The following is a 24,491-nucleotide window of genomic DNA, read 5'->3' as shown; positions in this document are numbered from 1 at the left end:
TCCCTCCTGGTCTGGTTAGATGTTGGTGGGGCAAATTAACACCATAGTTGTACTTCTTTATGAAAGTAGAAAAGAGAGAGTCTTTTCAAGACCACCTAAAGGGATGGACCAGTGTTCTATCTGTCCACTTGCACCTGATTTAAATGCCTATTTATGGTTTGACTTAACATAGTCACATGACATGATTAACTATACTTGCAACAGGAGGTAGTACTGTGTGAGCAGCATCGCCTCTGAAACAGAGACTTTAAAAGAGATATTGGCCAAATTTTAAATATTGCTTTTTTCATCTGAAATCAAGACTTGTGTTTTATTTTAATGGGAAGGCGAGAGGAGAGGAGGTGAGAGCAGAAGGAGTAAGGGAATAGTTTGGGGATGGTGGATGTGCCGCCTTCATACTACAGTTGTGGCAGAGCAGCTAAAGATGTGCCTCTAGACGCGGCTATGGAGTTTTCCGCTTTGACCAGGCAGTTCGCAGACTCTGTGCCACACAAACACAGAGCAAATATAAAAATAACCTGTTCACGCAGTAGGCGTTACTTGGACAATTTTACGTAATCGATTCACAGAAGCTGCTTGACACCAGTCCAATAACTGTTTTTCATGATGAGCTCTCCACATTGCTTTTGTAAAATGAATGCCCATATGTTTATTTGGGAATCTTCATACCTTAGCTCTATAGATAGTTATAATGTTTCTTTAATACCACAGCTGTTTGGCTGTGCCAGCTCATTTGCTTTTATTAGTCCTTTTGCCACTGCAACTCAAACCAGTCATGCAACTCAAACCAGTCATGAAACTATGCTAATCTGTGTCCAAAAATAGCATCCTCTCTGCATACTCCACCTCTCAGTCTCCCTTTCAAACGTTGGACACTTCAGTACTTTTCTTCTTTTCTGACTTTCAAGCTTACTACCTATTGTTGTTCCATCATGAAGGCTGGAATACCAGCCTTTATAGCAGGAATTCTTGGTGGCATTGGTGTTCTACTGTTTCTCATAGCTTTTGGGACAGATTATTGGCTCCTAGCAACAGAGACCTGTGGAATCTTTGAAACTGAAAATAAAACTCTTCACACCACAAAGGTAAAAGCTAGAAATCTTGTGATATTCTGCAAGTTAAAAAATACACGTTTAAAATAACTTGCTATAGAAATGTTTTAAAACCAACACAAATGCTCTCAGTGTTGGTACTGGTAGTTTTAAGGCAATGGTAATATGTGCTTATTGTATATACATCTGATGTATAAAAACTCAACTCGGCCTTACCTATAAAGTCACAACCTGCATCTCAATAAAGTGTATCATTGATAAAGACTTGAAGCAAAATATGCATAGGAAGCCATTACAGGAAACACTTCTGTATTCTGATAGCTATGGAGCAGAACGTTGAAATGTGAAAATGTAATATGTTTATTTGCTGATACCAGCATCAGCCACTAAAGACAAACTGTATTATGCTGAGCTTCATATAATAAAATGACATTTTATTGCTAAGTTCTAATATGGCCCTTTAGAAACCCTGATTTTAGCTGAATTTGCTTATGGTGAAACTGTTCAATAAATGCCATGAAATAACAGCTGAAATAATATTGTTTTTGCTCTCTGATTCTTTAAATTCTTCTTAAAAATTTTTGGGCTGGTCAATGTGTGTAGTATTAACATTTTTAAGAAATATCCCTCTGTTATGCAGACTTTTCTTTATTTTAATGTCCAAACCAATTACTTTTGCTTTTTCTGTTCAATGATTCACTTTTGGAAAACTTTATGGTGTCAACAATAAGTGTTCTTGGTTCCAGGACAACTACACTTCAGAGTAAAGTGTAGGCTTTTGGCTGCATCAGCCATATTTCCAAATGACTTTTCATATAGAAAACAGACGTCCCAGCAGAAGTCATCTTTGTGTAAAACAGTATAATAAGGCCAAAGAGGGCAGAGAGCAAAAGTTTAGCAGGCATAAATGTCCAGCTCCATTTTGTTGCACTTAGAAATGAAACATCAACGTGAGAGGTTTCAGAACGTTTTAAATTTACTTTGATCTCTAGTGTGAAAAAGGTTCTGGGCTAGAAGTGTTGCACTTTATTAAATAAAATAAACATCCCAAATATTCAAGATATGTGGTTACACCAACTGTCTGTCTGGCAAAGGGGTCCCGGAAGTGCAGGTCAGAGCAGCATCAACTATTGTTTCTGAGGTTATTGTTTTTATTTTAATCAATGGTTTTATACTTGGATTATTGCTCCCTATTCTTTGCTCCATGCTATTCCCCCCCATTGACACACTCTCTACCCCCTTTTAAACTGGCAGGCTCTACTTCTTATGCTCATTGAGTGTCTTGATTGTATCTTAGCTATCAACCAGCCATCAAAACTAGCATAGATTTAACAAGTCAGCAGAGTCACCCTGTTGATGGTATGTGCCTCTTGCACATCACTGCAGTCAAGGCTCATACCTGAACCTGAAAGAAGCAGCTCTTCCAGATGAGCCAAGGGAGTGTGTCTCTGGTCAACCCAATAGGACCTGTATATTGGTATTTGGTATGTAAGGACTCCAGGGCTTGGAGATGCTGAGTGCCTCAAATCCCATTGAACGCAATACTTTCCAAGAGGTGTTCTGCCCTTAATAGGATCAAGCTCTATACCAGTGATGTTGATGCTCCATCAAACTCTGCTGGATAAAGATAAGTGTTTTTAATGACAGATTTAATTATTTTCCTAACGAGTTAACTCACAGCACAGACAGTACAGTTCTCCTGACATGACTTGTGTCTCATGTTTGCAGAACTTTCATGCAAGTTACAATAAATGAGAAATTGGTGCAAATTAATCAAGATAAGTAAGTGTGTGTCAGCAGTCATAGTTGAACTCATGAGGATATACTGATATAGACAAAGAGTAACTTCTGTCTGAGATAAACTAAGCACAGCGCCCACTGATTTGATCAGAGAGAGGGGGAGACCTTTTTGGGTCATCCAATAGAAGGGGTTAATGAGAGGTTTATAGACGGTAGTAATTTTGGTGCATAAAGACTGCAAGATGGGATCTGCACAGGATAAAAAAATCCTATTTTCTCAATGATCTGAAGAAATGTTTCACTTATCAGAAAGTTAGGAAAGCCGCAGATAAAGGCCTGAGGTCAATAGCATTCTGCATAGCCAAGGAGGTCTGTATTAATGGAGCTCAATTCAAGATGCTAAAATGTTACTTTTATTTGTCATTTTGACAATGCAACCCCCTCCACCCCAAAACACTCCCTCCCTCAAAAACTGACTTGCCAGCCTAGTAACTAAGCCAATAGTAAAGATGAATTCCATGTTATTTGTTAATACAGTTTCATAGGCTTGTGCTTTATTCTCTTGTAGGATGAGGTTTTGAGCGAGGTGAGAAAAGAGATCCTCACTTTTCACCATGAAGGTTTCTTTTGGAGATGCTGGTTCTATGGCGAGGATTATGAGGAGACGATATGGAACTTCTGGTTCAGTGAGTGTTACTGATACATTTTATATCTTTGTTTAGCAATGTTTTAAGGGGCTGGATCTGACATCAATGATAGTTTATTATAGTGTCCATGTTGCTGTGTTAGGGTTGTATCAGCACTTCTATTATAAAGCTCTAATTCTACCAGAAAATTGAGCTATAAAAATACAATCTGGACTGCAAGTCAGTGAGGGAGGTCTCTCCCAACTGAGAAGCAAGCTGTCTTTACATTTATTTTATTTTTCACAGGATCTGCTTGGCCATTTTAAAATAGGACAAAACCAAAGCTATCCCCAAATTCCCCCTGATCAGGACACTTTTTCTGCGCTCTATTTAACTCTGAAATTTTTGGTCTCAGATGGTCTTTTACAGATTCTAGGAGCACAGTGACTCACCCATTTTCTCCCTTTTTAAATATCATCTTCTCCAACAGGGACAGAACTCCCACTCATGCCCCTATTGCTACTTCATGTAGTCACCAGACAGACTTGCTAGACTAGAACCCTGTGGCTCTCTGTCCTTTTATCTTTATTGTCCTATGAATGTCTTCATCCTATGAGGTGTCCAGTGTCCTCAATTCTCATTGACTACAATCTGTGGGACACTCCGGCCAATGCAGGAGATGCTAAGCACTCGGTAGGATCAGACCCATATAAATCTGTGTGTAAATGCAATCAGGACACTTACTTTACAGCATTGTCTATTTCCCTTTTTTCATGGAAATTATGAGAATCAGCGCACCCACTATTAGTAAACACCGATGATAGCAAAATTCATCTTTTTGAAACTGCACTAATTAGTTGGAAAACAACTTTAAGCAGAATGGAGAAGTTTAACCTTGCAAACCTCTGATTTGCCAGTTGGAATCCAGCTCATCTGATAGTAGTTAAGTGATCCATGTGAAGTGAATTTGGTGGTCTCAGTAAGATAGGTGTTCATATATAAAACAACTGCCATCACGGTTGACACTGAGTAGCACTCTTTGTTGAGGGTAGAAGAGCTCAGGGCTGAATGGAGCATGAAGACTGAGCCGTCTTTTCTTCCCTGGAGGTGGCTGGGTGGCACAGGCATGGAGGTATTTGTACTGCTGATGCCCCAGTTATGTCTACTCTGTAGATAATTAGAGGGCTTCAGTTTCCCCGGCTACCAAAACCGGAGATGAGCACTAAAGAGAAATCACTCAAACGATCTCTGTAAACCTTTTGAGTACTATGTAAACCTAGGCTTCTAAAGGTCTCCCAGTCATACAGTTAAATGTCATTCACACAGCCACCATTTTCTGTGACATCTTTCCTGGGAGGGCAAACCCTCAGGCAGTGATGCCATCAGACCTTAATTTGCGCTGGGGCTTGCTGGAGCTCAGCCCCAGGAAATGGCTGAGATGAGCAGTTATGGGTATTTGACTCCTGGATGGCCTCTTTTCTTGTCGGGGCACAGCCCTGGCACCTCTTCTGTCAGTTGTGCAAGGTGCGATGTAGAACACAAGAACATAAGAACGGCCATACTGGGTCAGACCAAAGGTCCATCCAGCCCAGTATCCTGACTCTGACAGTGGCCAATGCCAGGTGCTCCAGAGGGAGTGAACCTAACAGATAATGATCAGTGATCTCCTGCCGTCCACCTCCACCCTCTGACAAACTCCAGGCACACCATTCCTTACCAATCCTGGCTAATAGCCATTAATGGACTTAACCTCCATGAATTTATCCAGTTCTCTTTTAAACTCTGTTATAGTCCTAGCCTTCACAACCTCCTCAGGCAAGGAGTTCCACAGGTTGACTGTGCGCTGTGTGAAGAAGAACTTCCTTTTATTTGTTTTAAATCTGCTGCCCATTAATTTCATTTGGTGGCCCCTAGTTCTTATATTATGGGAACAAGGAAATAACGTTTCCTTATTCACTTTCTCCACACCACTCATGATCTTATATACCTCTATCATATCCCCCCTTAGTCTCCTCTTTTCCAAGCTGAAAAGTCTTAGCCTCTTTAATCTCTCCTCATATGGGACCCATTCCAAACCCCTAATCATTTTAGTTGGCCTTCTCTGAACCTTTTCTAATGCCAGTACATCTTTTTTGAGATGAGGAGACCATATCTGACTGCAGTATTCAGGATGTGGGCGTACCATGGATTTATATAAGGGCAATAAGATATTCTCCGTCTTATTCTCTATCCCCTTTTTAATGATTCCTAACATCCTGTTTGCTTTTTTGACTGCTGCTGCACACTGCGTGGACGTCTTCAGAGAACTATCCACAGTGACTCCAAGATCTCTTTCCTGATTAGTTGTAGCTAAATTAGCCCTCATCATATTGTATGTATAGTGGGGATATTTTTTCCAATGTGCATTACTTTACATTTATCCATATTAAATTTCATTTGCCATTTTGTTGCCCAATCACTTAGTTTTGTGAGATCTTTTTGAAGTTCTTCACAGTCTGCTTTGGTCTTATCTATCTTGAGCAGTTTAGTACCATCTGCAAACTTTGCCACCTCACTATTTACCCCTTTCTCCAGATCATTTATGAATAAGTTGAATAGGATTGGTCCTAGGACTGACCCATGGGGAACACCACTCTTGTTACCCCTCTCCATTCTGAAAATTTACCATTTATTCCTACTGTTTGTTCCCTGTCTTTTAACCAGTTCTCAATCCATGAAAGGATCTTCCCTCCTATCCCATGACAACTTAATTTACGTAAGAGCCTTTGGTGAGGGACCTTGTCAAAGGCTTTCTGGAAATCTAAGTACACTATGTCCACTGGATCCCTCTTGTCCGCATGTTTGCTGACCCCTTCAAAGAACTCTAATAGATTAGTAAGACATGATTTCCCTTTACAGAAACCGTGTTGACTTTTGTTCAACAATTTATGTTCTTCTATGTGTCTGACAATTTTATTCTTTACTATTATTTCAACTAATTTGCCTGGTACTGACGTTAAACTTACCGGTCTGTAATTGCTGGGATCATCTCTAGAGCCCTTTTTAAATATTGGTGTTACATTAGCTATCTTCCAGTCATTGGGTACAGAAGCTGATTTAAAGGACAGGTTACAAACCACAGTTAATAGTTCCACAATTTCACATTTGCGTTCTTTCAGAACTCTTGGGTGAATGCCATCTGGTCCCAGTGACTTGTTACTGTTAAGTTTATCAATTAATTCCAACACCTCCTCTGTGACAATTCCTCAGATTTGTCACCTACAAAAGACGGCTCAGGTTTGGGAATTTTCCTAACATCCTCAGCTGTGAAGACTGAAGCAAAGAATTTATTTAGTTTCATTGGACCTGGCATGTACACTGTGTGAGAGGTCATACTGTGTGCTGGACACCATTTTCAGTCCTGGCACCTCTTTCTTTACAAATTAAGCACTGAATGTCACCAAGATCTGCCTATCACTGTTTCTGAGTCAGCAGTATCACTTTCAGGAGTACTGCATTAGGGTGGGGTATGGAACTTTATGGAATAACATCAGAGAAAATAGGGTGACCAGATGTCCCAATTTTATAGGGACAGTCCCGATTTTTGGGTCTTTTTCTTGTATAGGCTGCTATTACCCCCCACACCCTGTCCCGATTTTTCACATTTGCGGTCTGGTCAGCCTAAGAGAAAATGAAACTGATGGGTATTCAAAGGCTGAGAAGAGTCAACAGAACAGACAACCAACTCTCAGATAGTTGAGTTATTCAATATTCATCTGTGACTGATGTTTCCTAAAGCGGTTAAGTCCCTCTCTAAACTACATGTAGTGGGGTCACCACAAAATGCGATCAAGTCATAGCAAATTTACCATATGATCATAAAGTTAACAATGCAGTTCTGTCAGGAACCCACAGTGAATTTACTATATGATGATCAACATTTCAGGTGATTCCTACTCTTTGCAAACTACTGTATATTTTAGGATATGGTTGTCTCCATTATAAAATTAATATTTGCTAGAGTTTGAAAATTTGCTAGAGTATGAAATTTGTTAGAGTATAAAATTTTTCATACAGAAAGTGTTTCTGTCAAAAAAATGTCCTGAGAAGATTTACTACCCAATTGCATTACATGGGAATCCATGATATAATATAATGTTACGTGAAGTAAAATGATGAAATAAATCACCAGTTGGAATCCTTTTAATAACACTAATATTAGATAACTGGCAAATCTGTACTATTTCTTTAGGTATTTATTGTAATATGATTGATCATGGCAAATTAGTTTGCTGCTATTGTGGATGTAATAATTAATTCAATAGATATTCCATAGTTAATTTAGTATGAACGAATGTCCACCTATTATAACTGTTCCTATGAGCTGGGGAACATTTAAAGATAAGTGGCCAATCATTAATTAATTCATTTAGCATTAATTCTATTACCATTAATCATGATAAGCCTCAGTAGTATTAATATTGATGGGACAGTTCCATTGTAATTGTGCTTTCCTTTCCCACAAACTGGAGATGCTATATGGTAGGTAGTTCTAGTATCCAAATATTTTAATCACTTCTAGACAGAATGGAAAAAAACCTAGGCATGGGGAGAATTATTCTAATTTGAACAAATCCATATTCCTATGATTTTGTCTGGCTCAAGTTAATTTTTGAGGGAATTAAAACTGGCTGTGTAATGTTCTCAAATCCCATTGCATCCTATCTATCTCATTTTGCATTTTGAACATGTTCAACTTATACTTTACTCCATATTCCCTTTAATGCCTATGAGTGTTTGGCAGGTTTTGCAGGATTGGACATTTTATCTGAGTATAAACGTTGTCATTTTGCATATAATAAAAATGAAATGCTATTTATTCTCCATTTCTTTTTCAGCTAGCCAAGCACATCCCAAGTATTGCATGCATGGCTACCTGTTTCCTATGCCCATTGCTCTTGGACCTTTCCCTCATCCTTCCTATGATGCTTCCGCAGGTTGGTACTTAACCAGCTGTGTTCACCTCTTCTTTTCACAATAGAGTGCTCAGATGTGTAGATCTATACTGTAATTACTCATTGACCTTGATCTTGTTTCCTTCCATTATAAACTTGCATGGGGGCATAAGAGAAAATGGGGGCACACTCCCCTTTGCAGAGTCTATATGAGTCCTTGCCACAGCTGCAGCCCCACAATTTAAGGAAGCAAAGGGGGCTGTGCTCCAGATGCTTTCCTCCGAGAGCAACCATATGGAGGGTATGCAGGGAGTAAATGGAGCCAGGACTCCAGCCCTTCAATGCATGCCAGCCAGCACAGCTATCCTACACCCTTCTAATGTATCTAGTAAATTACTTCTCTCAAGCACAACTGCCGTCTCCTGGTTGCACACCCACTAATGCAACAGCCTTACTTGGACAACATGATAAAATTATGATCTAGCGCTCTTTTGTGAAGGGTGTTTTCAGTAGGCTCTTACCTCCCTTGCTATTAATCCCTCAACTCTACCAGGGATATGCTAACACACCATGGTAGAAAGAACACTAGGAACTTACACTTGGATAGGTCACTGGAAACTGTCTGTTGTGCTTTATTAGAAACGCATGATGACAGAGGTGCAACTGAATGTCAGCAACAAAAGAGCAGCTTGTTGTTTTGTTTTCACACTTTTGTTCAGACCCCAGAAGCAAACTGCCCGCCAACAGGAACCTGTTATAGACCTGGGTCACACTGGTCTCCTTAGGAAGAAGGCTCTGAATATGGGCTTAGGGCTAGATCATAACTTTATGATCTACCCTGAGTGAGGGCAACTGCAGCGTCACTGTCCCAGGAACAGACCTGGGAACTGAATTGTGACAGAACCTTGCTGTCCACTTCCCCACTTGCTGCCCATCTCCAGGGAAAATTATTTCATTCCTTTATGCAGAGCAGTTTTCTCCCCCTTTATGGCAGATGGGGCAATTTCCTGCAATATTCTTGAAAAATCGTGTTGAATTAAGTTTAGGTATATCTAGAATCCATCATATTAAATGCAAAGGTTATTTGTTATTGCGAGGCCAGGATTGTATCTGACCGTCTAGGAGAGACGTAGGGTGTGAGCCCTGGGAAGTGTTATGAACTTCAAAGGACTATACTAAACAATGGGACAGACAAGAAAGGACTGTTGGACAAAGGGTCAAGTGGTTTCCAGGGGAATCTCAAGGGGGAGGTGAATGCAAATTCCCCGCCTCCAGTTATGCAAAAATTCAGCTTTTGGAAGCTCCATCTTACCTGTTCCCAAGTCTGAAGATCAAAGGCCCAAGCTTTATAAAGACAAGATTAACTTAAGTATGAGTGTGCTTGTTCTGAGCTAAGGCTGTTATGAATTTGTAACCACAGAAAACCCCTTTGTGGGGTTTGAAGGACTGACTTCTACCAGAGCCCTTGTGGAGATTGAGGGTAATCCCTTGTTAAACTGATTGGCAGGAATATAAGGTTCGTTCCTATTGTTTTTAACATGTTTTCTCTGTAATGCTTTTACCTTAAGAATAAACATGGTTTGCTTAGAAAGAGCTGTGTGGGAAATTAGGCTGTTCATAGGCTCTGAAGAGAGAGAGCAAGCACAGAAGCTGGACTGGCTAGGCAGTCTGACTTGTTGGGAGTTTCTCAGTGTAGGAAGGGAACTGTGCAGCCTGGAAAAACCCCAGTCAGAAGAGAGAGAGACATGGGGCTTTGTCCAGGAAAGCTGAGAACTGTGAGGAGCTGGAAGCCTAACAGTGGATACCCTTGCTGGACTATGGAGGGGGATATAGGTGGAGTTGCCCTGAACTGTGATGCCCCCTTCCCCTGCTTTGTTCAGCAGACTACTCTGGACAGCAAGTAAGTGATGTGGAACCAAAGCACTTCCTGCTTCTCACTGCTCTCCAACCCCTCCTTGCCCTCTTCCTCCCAGGGAGGAGCACTGGGCAAGTAGCTCCTGCTCTTCCCCAGTGCAACCGGATTTATGATCTGGGCAAGGAGTAATGAGTGTTATATTTACCCTTATTCCCCGGTGTGGCTGAGTACTGGCATGGGCTAGTCTAGCCTTGAGTCAGTGAATAAACTGTTGGGTTGGTTTTGTTAAAAGAAAAAGCACTAAAAACTATTCTTAAAAGACCTACTTTGGCAAAGCAAACTGAGTCCGTTACTAAAATACAGAAAATCAGTTAAACCAACAAATTCAAATTGATTTCCCCCCATTGTTTTCCCTGGATTCCCATCCCCATATATTTTTAGATTTCTGCAATGAATTAGCTGCTATTTGGAATTTTAATATAACTGGTGGCAGAGGACAGAATTAATCCACTAGTCTTTTTTTAAAATTAATTGATTTCTTTAAATAGTACACATCACTCTGCTGTGCCTCCTGGGACCTGGGGCAGGTGTACTGTACAAACAAACATCTTGACCTTTTCCTTAGCCTTTAGCAATATCGTTTTTTATGGGGAATTCATTAAAAAAATTGTCTGTTTTTTTTTTCTGTGCTGTGTATGATTTCTGCCCCAGGGAGCACACTGCAGTATAAAATGGATATGATGTGTGTGTTGACAGTAAAGTGAGTAGCACATTTCAGGCTCTATCGTAGACTGTATAAAAACACCATCCAGAGTTAGTTAAGCAGTGGTGGGTTTTTTTTTCTTTTCTTTTTTTCTTACAAGAGACAGTCAGGGTTACCAGTTTCTGAATGATTTTACTAATAAACAGACTAACTTTTCTGAGCTAAATGAAGGGCCCCCAAGCCATCTGTTCCTGTCTGTCAGTCCGTGCTATGAAACAAACCCCTCAGCTGCCTCTTATGAATCTTTTCTGAGACTGGCTTCTGAAAGGCTGTTAGATTACTTAAAGTGCCATGTGTGAGCAAAAAGTTATACAAAGAAATATCTTCTCCTATAACACTGTCCCTTAGTCTTTCTGAAAGGAACTCGTTACTCACCCTAGGGCCTGTAAGCTTATGTTGTTTTGTAGGAGACACAGTGATAATACTAGAGTGATGATATGGGGATATTCTCTGCATGGATTGTTAGCCAGAACTGTGTAGTTCTTGCCTAATGTTTAGCATCCAGTCTTTACTGCGTCCCTGTCTATAGACTTAGACTTAATTATATACCACTTGCATCCAGGTTTACAATGCTATTCCTCACCTATAACATCAGGATGTAATAATGCTTATGTACACAAAGGGTGTTGGGAAGCTAACTTAATTCAGTCTAAAGTATTTGAGATCTGCCAACAGAAAGTACTAGTTAAGAGTACAGTATTGCTTTATTTCAAGTAAGAAAGTGTTTATATGTAAAATACCATAGGGCGGGAGGTGCCCAAGGAAAGAGTGACTGACTGAGGGCCATATCATAGTCAATAGGATGTAACTGAGGGAAGAATTTGGGGTGATGTGGTGTTAAGGTATAGACATGAATCATGGGATTTCTTTCAAAGTTCAGGATTCTTTTACTAAATGGATTCCTCGTCAGGCTGGCTTAAAATGAGTAAAATGTGTCTGCTGTAATATCGTTTTTCTTTCGTGTGTGAATCATGACAGAATCGCCCATTTTCTCCTGCTTAAGTCAAATAGTCATAACTACTGCTTCACAGACACAGTGCACAAAAAGTGGAAGAGGACAGCATGAGGGGGCTGGATGGCGGAAGAGATGGGTGGTGGGCTATGGGGCCTTTTCACCTGATTGAATCTCGTCGGGGATTGTGGTATTCCCGGAAAGTTCTTCCCATCAGACGGTGTTCAGTGAAATAAGTTGGCGATCAGGCCTATTCTTAGCGGGAAAGTGCCCACTACACAAAAACCCTACAGTTCCTGCTAACTAGCGCTGTTGCTTTCTGTGGTTCACCTGTTCTGTGGGTGAATGTGGCTCAACACTCCAGGCTCATGAACCCGGAATCTTCAACTATTGCTAAGTAGAGGGAAGAGGGGGGAGGGGGGGAGGGTTAGCGGAGAAAAGAGATGATTCTATGTCCTTGAGTTTAGTTTCCATTTCTTTCTTTCCTACCCCAAGCTTGTTGCTCTCCCACAAAGTTTGTGCCATATTTTACCCTGGCAATCAAAACCCTTTTGAGCCAGGCCTTCCCGACACACCCATCGGAGTTCTGCTATTCAGTCTAGGCCCATTATTTATGGTATGAAGTACATGACAAATAAGCTAAACTTTTCAAGTGCTGGCCATACACTGTATATCTGAGGACACTAGGGAGTTAGTAATATGCCCGATACAACTCTTCTCGACATGAACAATAACTCAGTAAGTCTAATAAAATATTTAAAAATTGTTCATAATCCTGGTATTCATTACAGCAAGGTTATTATTTTTATGGTTGCTGAAACTGGAGTTATATGCATGTTTCATAGACTTCTGAAAACTGATCTGATTATGTTGGTTTCCTTTCCTTTCCAACAACTTTATTCTTTCCCATTGTACAGTGTACAGAGGTTTCTGGACTGCATTCATTGTACTAGCTGTCGCTGCCAGTCTGGTGGGAGGATTCCTGTTGGTGTGTGGTGTGCCCTTTTTCAATGCTAGATTCTATAAAGTAGGAGGTGGATTCCTCATCACATCTGGTAAGCTGCCAAGTCATGGTAATTGGATATACTAGTGCCTGGAATGCTGAGACCAAGTTCCTCTTTGTGTGTATGTGTGTGTATGAAAAGGGTAGGAACTCTAATTATGAGGAACAGTAGTAGAAAGATGTGAGCGCTGGCAAATTATGTATGAAAATTTAAGCACTGACTTCGGAGAAATTGTATTTCCCCACCACTCTAAAAAATGAATTTTGTTAAATGAAGTTTTAGAAAGATATTGCTTTGCCATAAAAGACTTTACTTTTCAGAAATGCATTTTTTTCTTCTTGTATAAGGCTCTGAGTTTGTTATGCAATCCACTGGGAAAGACCTCTGAGCCTGAATGGGGTCTATGGCCCTCGTATTTTTTGATAGTAATTAGCTAGGCCCCAGTCCTGCAATGCAATCTTCTAATTTGGACCAGTGTTGTATATTGCCCTCAACAGTGGACAGAAATAAACATTTGTACACTATCAATAAAATCCAAGGTGAAATAAAACTTGAGGGACACATTCACATTTAATCTGAAAATTATATAGAGTAGCATCAAGTCAGGAAAATGAACTAGAAACATTAAATTATAACCCTTCATGCTAACCTGATTAATCACTCCACTGTAGTGTTATTAGCACCTGGAATTACAAGACATTTTTCCTCTCTCTTTTTGGGATTGGTGAGATTATTGTGGGGGCTTTGTTGGAATTGGTGAATTTGTTTAACTAAAATAAATTATTGTTTTCAACCTTTTACCAAAAATCAAAAACCTTGTAACCAAACATGAACCTGATTGACAAAAGTTTGGTTAACTTTTCTTTATATATATGGCACTCTTCGTAGGATCAGGGAAAACAAATGGAATTGTCTTAATTTTTTTCAGGGCCTAATTCATTAAAACACTTAAGCACATACATAACTTGAAACATGCAAGTAGCCATTTGAAGTCATTGGGAAATACTCTGTGAAATAGGCCATTATTTCAAAGTTGAATAGATTTTAAAGGAAGTAAAATTCTGTACTTAAAAAAGAAGAATAAAACTGACTCACTACATTTCACTGTTGGTGTTTTATTTTAATCTTTAGTTGACAACTTTTTCATTAAAAACCAGGACCAAGAATTTCACAGTTCTTAAAATACCTGATTGTGTACCACATAACCTCTTAGCCTTAGCCAAAGATGCTCCTATTAAATAAAATTTGTGCTAATGCTGTCTCTATTTAAGCAGCAGTCATTATTATTAACTATCATTAGACTAAATCAGTTCCTTGGGAGCTGTCCTAGGTAAGTAGATTTCTTGTTCAGTGATTTATCACTGTATTTTTAATGCAAATGAGAACCGAAAGAAGGGGCAACCTTGCAAAAGTGATCATTCTTGTGATATTTCCAGCAAGATTTACTCAGTGGTTCACCAGATGATTTTTGATAAACATCCAAATGTCTGGATTCTTATTGAAACTGAGTCTCTAAAATATTTGGAATGCATTGCTCAGTAGTTATTTTCTTTGTTTCCATAAAATATAATCTGTTCTGAAAATATCTTGGTTTTTGACTCTCTATCATGTGGATGGCAGGATTTGGTCTGATGGTACAAGAGGAAGCTGACATTGCCTTCTACTCATGGCCTGAAGCTCAATTTTAATTAACCTTCTTCACAAAATGCTCTATCTTCTCAGAAGTGTGAAAACATTTGTAATTTATAGAGAGGAGTGTAGTCTAGTGATTAGATTTTGAGATTAGAAATCAGGACTCCTCAGTTCTATTCCTGCCTCTGCCACTGATTCACTGTGGCAGAGTGTCCTTAGGAAAGCCGTTATTTAATCCTTAACCTCTGTGTGCTTCAGTTTACTCTGATAAGACTTTCCTACTTTCCTCAGAGGTACATTAGGAGGCTTAGTTAATGCTTGTAAAGCAATGTGAGGTTCTTTCCTGGAAGACTCCTAATCTAACATAGATGTAAATACACTGAAAAGCAATTTTTTTTTTTTGGTAAATCAGATATTCCTAAATTTCTCTTGGAAAGCAAAGATTTTACTATGTGCATTTATTATTTATTTAGATTGACACTGTCTCACACTCTAGATACCCCTAGCAACTAGATAAAAATGCAGTCTATACCATCAGTATCCCCTAGAACTGAAAGCTATACTTTAAAACACACACTGTAGGAAAGAGAGCCTAAAAGATGGGTTGGCTGTTTTCTCTGAGGGCAGTGCTGACACTGAAGATGAAGCCCCATCTCTAAGTTATTCCATTGGCAACAGCAGACTGTGTGTCTCTACACTGCAGGGGAAATCCAGTGTTTCACAGTGAAGTTTTTATCATCCCACTGGATTCCTTAAGTTTGCTTTCCAAGAACTGCCTCTCATTATTTACTGTACTTTCAGAGGATGAGTCTGATAGCTTGCCAGCTACCATAACAAATCTTGTGCTCTGTGGGTGGTATTCTTGAGAGCTCTTTCAGAAGAACCAGCTCATTTTGCTTGATTTATTCTGAAGGATAATTCAGAAGATAGAACCGGAAACTGCTTGATGTTTATTGTTAGTTTCATTTGTAGATCTTTCTCCCTGCCCCAGTTAAACAGTTGTCCTTGCCACCCTGCTTCCAAAAATGACTCAACCACACGAGCAGCTAACCAGGATATCATCTTTCTTTCTAGAATTTGACATTCTGTCAATAGTTTAAAGGCATCTTTTGGGAAGAAAGACACTAACCAATGGCTAGTTTTCACTTGTTTCAGTAGTCAGACAATGATATAATTAATTGTAATTACGGTGTCACCACTAGGGCTGGGTGAATACTGCAAAATATTTTGTGAAAACATTGTTTGTATTTTGAAATAAATTCACTTTGACTGTATTTGTGCCTCCTTTTGTTTCAGTTCCCATGGATAATTTGGCAAGCAAGTTTAATGGTAAGAATGTATGGGTCTGATCCAAAGCCACTGAAGTCAATGGGAGGCTTTCCATTGACGCTAGTGGGCTTTGGATCAGGCTCTAAAATGGTAGGGTTAAGAGAACATGTGACCTGTTGTCCATGTGCTGAGTTGAGGAGAGGCAGCGAAGGGATTGTTGGGGGAAGAGCAAAGGCCTGCTGCAAACAATTGAGCTGTGAGACCTTCTCAAAGAAAAGGTCAAGAATACTTGATAATGGAAAGTGTTAGGCAACCTAAATATAGGGGTTGGTACCAGCTCCCCCATCACAGAACACACAAATACACAATAATCCAATATGTCTATATTTTTCTCTCAGCCATTCAGATCAGAATGTTATTATACAGGGTTCCAAATATTGTTGTGTGATTCCAGCCTGTTACATTTTTACACAAATGACCTGAATACTTTAACAGTGAAACATTTCTAATAACCACTCTGCAATTAAGAGGAACCATTCCAATGTTATAAGGTAATTCTACTGTGAGCAAGATGTCTGAGGTTTTGTGTGTGTGTGTGCTTGTATTAATCTGTTCTGTAATACTGGCTTATTGCAAAATTAAAGACGAACTCTATGCCAGTCTTATGGCTGGAATTCTTTGTATTTTATACTCTATTTCCTTTTTTCCAAAATGAGAGCTCCACATTCAGCAATCACCAGATATTTTGTATATAATGCATCTATTATGTAAGACAGGTGAAAGTCAGCATTCCATTTTCTTACAATAAGGTTCTTTAAGAAACTAGTAGTCTAGAAGGTGAATGAGACACTGAGAGTTAAAGTTCAGTTTTCCTATAACTAGCAGATTATATGAAAACTCTTTAGCTTCCAAGGAATAAGAGTTAGAGATTGAGTTCATTCATCTGTCCTTACAATTAGCTGCTATAAAGGTGTCACAAGCATATAAAACAAGAGGAAGAAAGAGCCCCAGAGTTAGACTTCAATTTACTCACTAGGTGCTACTATCCTTTAGAGTGGGAAGACAAAGAGTCAGGGGTTAGTTGTCTTGCAGTTAGCCCCTAGCTGGTGTCATCAGGGTATGAAGGAGAAAGATTTAATGCCACAAGTTCAATTTTCTTGCAATTAGCCACTCCCCAGAAGATGCCATTGACCTCATCAGCACTGCGACTAAGTTTCACAGTTAATTTTTTCCATACCAGCCTAATGAATAGAGGCAGAAGGAGAAAAAGAAAGAGATCACTCTGCTAATTTTCTATCCAGCAGAAACCACCGAGCTATTAAGAGGAATATATGGACTGTCTCATTTGACATGCCAGTCGCTTATACTTACCAGAACCCAACACACAACAACAGAGACAACACTACTGCATATGTAAGCAGGAAGGTTGTCTGGTTTAGTAATCTCTTACCATTGCGCTCTGCCACCTTGTCCCCACACTTCTAAATACTATATTAACAAAAAGCCTAACTGCAGCAAAACAATCCCCAATCCTTAACTTGACCCCCAAAGTGGCTCTTTTGCTCACTACAGTGCATAGCCATGCTCCTCATTTTATCTTTATTATGCAAGTGGCATATAGCGTTTTACAGGCACTTGCGTAAATGTCAAGGGTCTAAGGGTCTGATCAATTTTTATTCATCCCTGTTTGATTTCTGCAGTTAAAATCATAGGACTTCAATGTCCCAGTGACCTTTCTGTTCCTTCTGATGGCATCCTGAGGCAGGGCTGTTAACTCCGGTTTCAGTTTTCTGCACTTCCTCTTCTATTTTCCTATTCCATTTGTCCTCTTCATTTTGTCTTCTCATTACTGTGATTGTAAATTCCAGGGGCTCTTCTCCAGCTCATTTGTAATTATTCTGATGGAGAAATTGCTTATTTTACTCTCTCTTTTGTCACATTCAAAGAGTATGAAATTGTTCTTAATTTAGATTCCATTGTTACTCTGGTGCCACCCTCTCCAGTACTTTGTTTAATAACAAATCCTGAAGTGTGAAGAGCTGGTGATTTTTCTAGTGAGGACTAAGGAGACATTTTCCTATTCAGCACTATGGGACCCTGAATATTGGTTGTCATTCCTCTTCATTGGCCACTCATGCTTTCCTATGTTGTTTGTCCAGTCATCATCCAATGATAGTTATTTTCTTCCATCTTTATAGTGAAGGTATGAAATTTTCTTCTGAAAATGGGGATATACATATATATATCAAAATATATATATGTATATCCCCATTTTCAGAAGAAAATTTCATATATATATTTTAAAAGAGAGTAGATACAAGCTAGATCTAAATATGTATGTTAGCATATCACTGTCCCATGCCCCTCAGGAATATATTTTTTTATTTAGGTCTATTAAGGTAGATATCGTATGTTAATAAGAAATGAATTGATCTTAAGAAGGATGCTTATTGAGGTTCATTTGGTATCCAATTAGTTTAATTTTCAATTACATTAACAATAAAGACTTAATTACATTCTTATCAATATATTGTATTTTGTGAAGAATGTGTGACTATTAATTTATACATATAGCAATTTCCTTATAGCAAGATAATTGGTATTTTAAACATACAACTGTCATATTCCATGTAAATTACTTATTTGCGACGCTTAATTTAAAGTGCTACTACAAATTATAATGAACATCTGGGTATTAGACCACATAGCATTTAACTCCTTGACATCCAGTCCTGGTAGGCATAGGGCCTTTTCCTTATAAGTCTAAAACATTAGAAAAAAATAGAGTTCCCCTAGTATGTTCATAGGTTCAAATTCTAAGGTACTGGAGAGCCGGTCTGCAATTTTAATAAAAGTAAGACAAATCTAGTGACTTAGCTTTCATTCTCTCTCTCTCTCACACACACACACACACACACACACACACACACACACACACACACACACATTTTGTATATAACACAGCATGACTTAGCTGAAGATTATTTTGGATCCTATATACCTTCATTTAGACCTTCTGTTAGGCTTTAATGCAGGAAAGCACTGAAGCATAATCTGACTCATTACATTTCTTTATTTAATGCTAACCATCATTGGCTTTACCATTGAAAAGGCACCACTTCCCTACAGTTAGCATACAGCAGTATTTGAGGTGATGTAGGTTATTCAAATCTGTAGTATTTTACAAAACTCTGTGTGATAATGTTGACTGACTAATGGGGACCACTGCACTAATTGTAACATAATAAATAATATGTTTCTATGATATTTTGGAGCATGACATGGCTGTGGGCTAAACTAGAGTTTTGTGACAGGGGAAGGGGTCTCCTCTTTTTCAAAGAATCCACCCACATGATAAAGATGGGCCATACTTTGGAATCTTAAGTATCCATCTTTCGAATTTTGGGGGAGGAAGTTTCTGATTAGGATACCTGGATGTGAACCCGTTCTGGGTTGGATCCAGATCTGGTAGGCAACTATTTTCCAGTTCTGTTTCAGATGCAGCTGGAATCTCACAAAAAAGCTGACCTCGCGATGTTTTCCCCATTTATGAATGTGGAAATCTATTGAGATCACTAGGTCTCATCTGACATTTTGAGCCAATGTATTTTAAAAACTGAAGGGTTAAAATCCATTGCTCATGTAATCACCTGGTATATGGATTTGTGTACAGGCCCAAAGTCCAGAGTTTGGTCAAGAGGTCAGAGGCCTAGCAATAGCTAAAAGAAAGCAGATTAACCAAAAGATAACCTTGCTTTTGCTAAGATATGCCTGGTCAGCAAAACGCCAGATGTTGGGGGCAATAATTGTGTCTTATTCAAAGTTGCAAATAGAACAAAGAAGCTCTGGTTTTGTTGTGTTAGTTTCTTCTGTAGGGAAATGTTCTTCCCACACTTCCAACCGTGAGTTTATGAAAGATTCAAGCATGTCAGTATAAGATATGGCCTCCTCCCACCTCCCTTTCCCAGGGACCAATGCCTGCCTTAAAACACAAATGAACAACTTAAAAGACAATCTTGTTTGCCATATACTTTCGTTTCTTTGCTTTTACCCCTAGATATGTATCTGTTAATCAAAGGAGCTACTTCATTCCGATGGACCCCAAATCAAAATTCAATATATATATTTTGTACTACTACATTTATTAAAGTACTAATTAAATATTAAATGTTAATTTATCAATTTAAGACCAGGGGCGGAGGCATTATGTAACCTTTGACCATTGGCTACTGTGCTATCATGTCTTGCTGCTAGACCTAACCAGGGATGTGGGACTGCCTAGCCAGTCACTTTCCCCCGCCCATGAAAAATCCATATATTCCATTGTAATCAAATAATTGACAGTGTCTCTAAGACTAATAAGCAAGGTGACACTCTGTCAGTGCTGTACATAATAAACTCCTGTGCTTGACCTCTACACGGTGTGGATTTATGTCCTTCAAAAACACCTTGCAAGATTTTTGTGGCAACAAATAGGAGCACAATTTCAAAACCTTCTCCTGATGTGGCACTGAAGCTGAATACTACCTTAACCCACTATCCAGATCTGACTGTGATCTCAGTCCATTTCTGGCACATGGCTGTAGAGGAGGATTATCAAGGTATTGCTTGAGAATATGGGTAATACTCCCCCAAAACTGTACCATCCCCGAAGAATTCAAAACTTCATAGACATTTCTAGCTGTGGTGTAAATTATTTATTTATTATTATTATTAAACAATCTATCTGAGATTATGTAGAGTGGCTTTGCTTGACTTTTCTATGTTCTTATGTTGTATTTCCTAGTGAAATACTATCTTCTAGGCCCAGTGTCAGGTGTTTTTTTGATACTTTGTTCTAATGCTCAAGAAAACATCATACAAGATGAAAAAAGGCAGGTCACCAGAGCTGCAGCAGCCACTGCACTTGGTCTATCCATCATTGATTGTGCTTTCTCTGTCCGGCCACGGAAGTAACTACAGAGCAATGTTATGCAAAATGATTCTCACCATCAGCAAATCCACATCCCCACATTTTTGCATTTCTTGTGGAAAGCAAAGCCGGTTCTAGCTGGAATGTCTGATTTGTTTTTTTCAAGAAGATAAAAATAAGGTTTTTGTTTTAATCTTGGCCCATGTTTCATTCCACTCTTGCCAGGCAAAAAAGCCTCTGATGAAAATGGAAATGATACACATTTTTCCAAATTTGGAAAAATTTATCCATTTTTCAAAATTAACATGGCTCTAGATCCTGTTCCCACTGAAATCAGTGGGAGCCTTGCAATGTCAACGAGTGAGCCAAAATGGGAAGACCATATTAAGCGTCACTTGTAAAGACGCACTGCACAGAGGTGAATTTCACTCAGTGAGAGTAGGCTCCGACCCCATACTATGTTATCCTAGGGGCAATTTTCTACATAATATCCAGCACTAGACTCTAATATAAGGGAGCCAAAAAGTGTGGCCTGAATGACCAAAACTGAGTGGTCAGTGCGGGTTTTATGTAAATATTCTGCTGATTCAGTGTCAAAACATTTTTGGGAATTTATATTTATTATAAAATATAATCAGATGTTATAAATATAAATAATGTTACATAAAATTTTGCACTGTTTTAAAGAAAAGAAACTCTTTACAAAGCTTGCTGCATAGTTTGAAAAGCTCAAATGCCAGTTTTTCATATTCAGTCTATTTAGTGAATGGCAAGCAGCTTTAAAAACAAACACTGACATATAGCCAGTACAGATTCGTAGACAGAATTTTGTTAATATCATTAATGATTTCATATGCTGATCACACTTTGAAAATCATCGATCTTTGTCTCTTTTCAGGAGGCTTATTTTTCCTGCTCATATTTCTCTTTGTGATGTGGAAGGAGTTTGCAGCTGATCTCCAGAAATACATACTTCTGGAAAGAAGTGAAAAATGCATGGACGATATCCCTGTAAATGTGTATTATGGATGGTCATTTATGTTTGCTGCAACTGGGGTTCCCTTGGTTTTACTTTCTGGACTTCTCTTTTATCTTGTTGGCCGAAGCATTCTGCTGGAAGTGGAGTAAACAAGCTGTGCGGCTGAAAAACCCTCTGAGAAGATCTTTGAAACCACCTGAAAATGAGGACAAAACTGTTTGGGGAACTAGACAATTTTTGTAGCTTAGGTGCTTGATTAAGGGTCATTGTTAAATGATGCTAAGGAACACTGGAAATATAAACCAAGTCATTTCAAATAGAGCTGATTCTGAACCAAAACCTCAGTGCCAAAATATCCAAATAGCTTTCCCATCCTTATCATGGGAAAGACCAAAGGTCCAGATACAAACATGTAGACAGACCTGTAAAAACATAAATGTTCAGATTCAGACCCAAATTTTACAGCTCTGGTTCAATTCTCACTTCAAAATCAATGTAATACTCTTCATTTTGTAATAGACTGGGCATATCTAAAACAAGGCTGTGGGCTTCACTATTTATAAATATTCAGAGGGATAGGGATATTATGTTGAAATTTCTAGTACCTTCATTTCTTGTTAAATGTAATCAAATCTGGCTGTGATGATATACCCTGTAATGTCTATTTGTGAAAACCAATTAGGATGATTTTTTGAGTGAGCAAGCTCTCATTGACATTAAAGGACAACTATTACAAAGCTTTTAAATACAACAGGAAAATGATTTGTCAGGAGATACACGAATTTTTTGGCTCCTTTAAGGTCCCAAACCTGCAAATACAAATGCACATGCCTAACTTTAAATATGTGAACAGCCCCACATCTGTTACATGCATAACAAAACATATGATTAGTATCATTTATCAGTTATTTACGGTATTACCCACTGTGTGCTAGGTGTTTTCTAAACACTCAAGAAATATTGTCGCTGTGAAGAGTTCACAATCCAAGGACAGAGAAGTAGACAGAATTTAGAGAAATGGGAATGGGCACAACAATATTATTATTAGTGTTTGTTTCAGTAGTGCCTTGAGGCCAACTGAGAACAGGCTCCCATTGTGCTAGGCACTGTACAAACACAGAATAAGAAACAGTCCCAAATAAGCAGATAAAAGATGTAAGTGTCTGGAATTACTCAAGTGCATACGATTTGCAGGTTAGTTACCGTCAAACATGCTAATTTGAATGCACTGTATACAAGACAATTGAGATCCAAAAGGCAAGCTAGTTTATATTTGTATTATACATGAGGATTTGTAGAAATATTAGAGTAATGACAAGATTTGGTGCTGTCACTATGTGTTTTGGGTTTGATCTCAGTGCTTTGAAGTAATTTTTGCTAGGCCCTTGCATGTTTTTATGGTTTGCATAATGTTTGAATCAAACTTACAAAATTATGTGCTGAATTCATGAATGCCATTATTTGTTCCAAACATATATCTTTAAGCTATATGCCATGCTATTGACTATTTGTAGTTAATAATGTGATGTAAATCTATTGTAGAATGCAGTGAAAATTGTTGGAGGTATAAATTATTTATTATTACTCTTCCTAAAATATTATGAAAGTCACTGTAGCAAGTTCTAATTACTCATTTACAGAATCCATGGTATGTATAGAATGATAACTTGTAATTCCAATGTAAAGAATACTTCTTATTTATGAATAACAGACTTGGTCTGTAGTTTTCACTTAAGTAAAACTCTCATTGATCTCCATTAACGGGAGCTTTGTTTGAATAAGGATGGATATAAACAATATCTCTTATAGTACTCCAGCAAATAGATATTTTCTGACATTTAGAAATACACAGATATTTAAATGTTTTATTTGTCAATTTTAAAGGGTTTTTTAATTATATCTGTTAGAGTTATGCTTGTGCCCCATCGGTTCTTCAGGTGATAATTTCTCACTATAAATTGTCTCTCTTTGGGTAATTTTTGTCATTTAATTATCTATTCAGTGTGAAGCTGAACACTTATGGCCACAAAGAATAAAAGTATGTAATCTGGGAGCAGAAGAGGTCAAGATTTACAGTCACTTGCCTTTCACTGATCCCATAAAACAATCCAAGCATGCAGAAATGATGAGCCCATAAGAGACACCAGGGCAGAAGTATGAGAATGCAGCAAGAAATCCATCAGACTTATTGATATCTACGAAACGAAGGATCCCTGAAGTTGTGAATAGAGAAGTGAATTTTATAATATAGAATGAAATATTTATTAACTTTCTCCATCTGTTCTTTAAAAAATTTAGTTTAATGTCATCAAGGCATTTATGGAATACATTTAGTTTAATCACGCATTCATGCCTTGGGGAGTAACTGTCCCTTGGAGACCTAGTCATTCTGGATCAGGTCTAGAACAAGCAATAGTTTAAAACTCAATCATTCTTTTAGAAAACACATGACTTCGACTCATGTCACAATAACTTGGGTTTTAAAACTTTTTGTATTCCAGGCATCGTGAATCATGAAGCCGTGGCAATAGAAGCTACATACACTAGAGTAACACAACAAAATGATGTATTAAATCCTATGTTAAAATGCATCATTTATGGCTGGCTTATATGTTGAGCAAACGTGTCATTCTTTTGGGCTACAGAAAAGATTAGTTTATTTCTCAGCTCTTCTGTTGCCTAAACTCAGGATAACTTGTCTGGACAAAATTGTCCTTCTGAGGAATCATTTCTTCTGAAGAGGAATTTTCAGAGATAACCTCTTGGGTTCAGT

The 24,491-nt window shown here is 38.5% G+C and overlaps 1 protein-coding gene across 1 annotated transcript; it reads left to right on the top strand.

Annotated features, from left to right (window-relative positions):
- Positions 1–932: 932 nt before the first annotated feature.
- LOC140916820 (transmembrane protein 182-like) lies at positions 933–23,181 on the top strand. Its single transcript, XM_073358707.1, has 5 exons — positions 933–1,085; positions 3,361–3,478; positions 8,296–8,394; positions 12,840–12,977; positions 21,638–23,181. The coding sequence occupies exons 1-5, from the start codon at positions 933–935 to the stop codon at positions 21,865–21,867; spliced, it is 738 nt and encodes a 245-aa protein (XP_073214808.1). The 3' UTR covers positions 21,868–23,181.
- The last annotated feature ends 1,310 nt before the right edge of the window (positions 23,182–24,491 follow it).

Source organism: Lepidochelys kempii, chromosome 9, assembly GCF_965140265.1.
Source record: "Lepidochelys kempii isolate rLepKem1 chromosome 9, rLepKem1.hap2, whole genome shotgun sequence".
NCBI lineage: Eukaryota > Metazoa > Chordata > Testudines > Cheloniidae > Lepidochelys > Lepidochelys kempii.
This window is presented reverse-complemented; position numbering and strand designations above follow the sequence as displayed.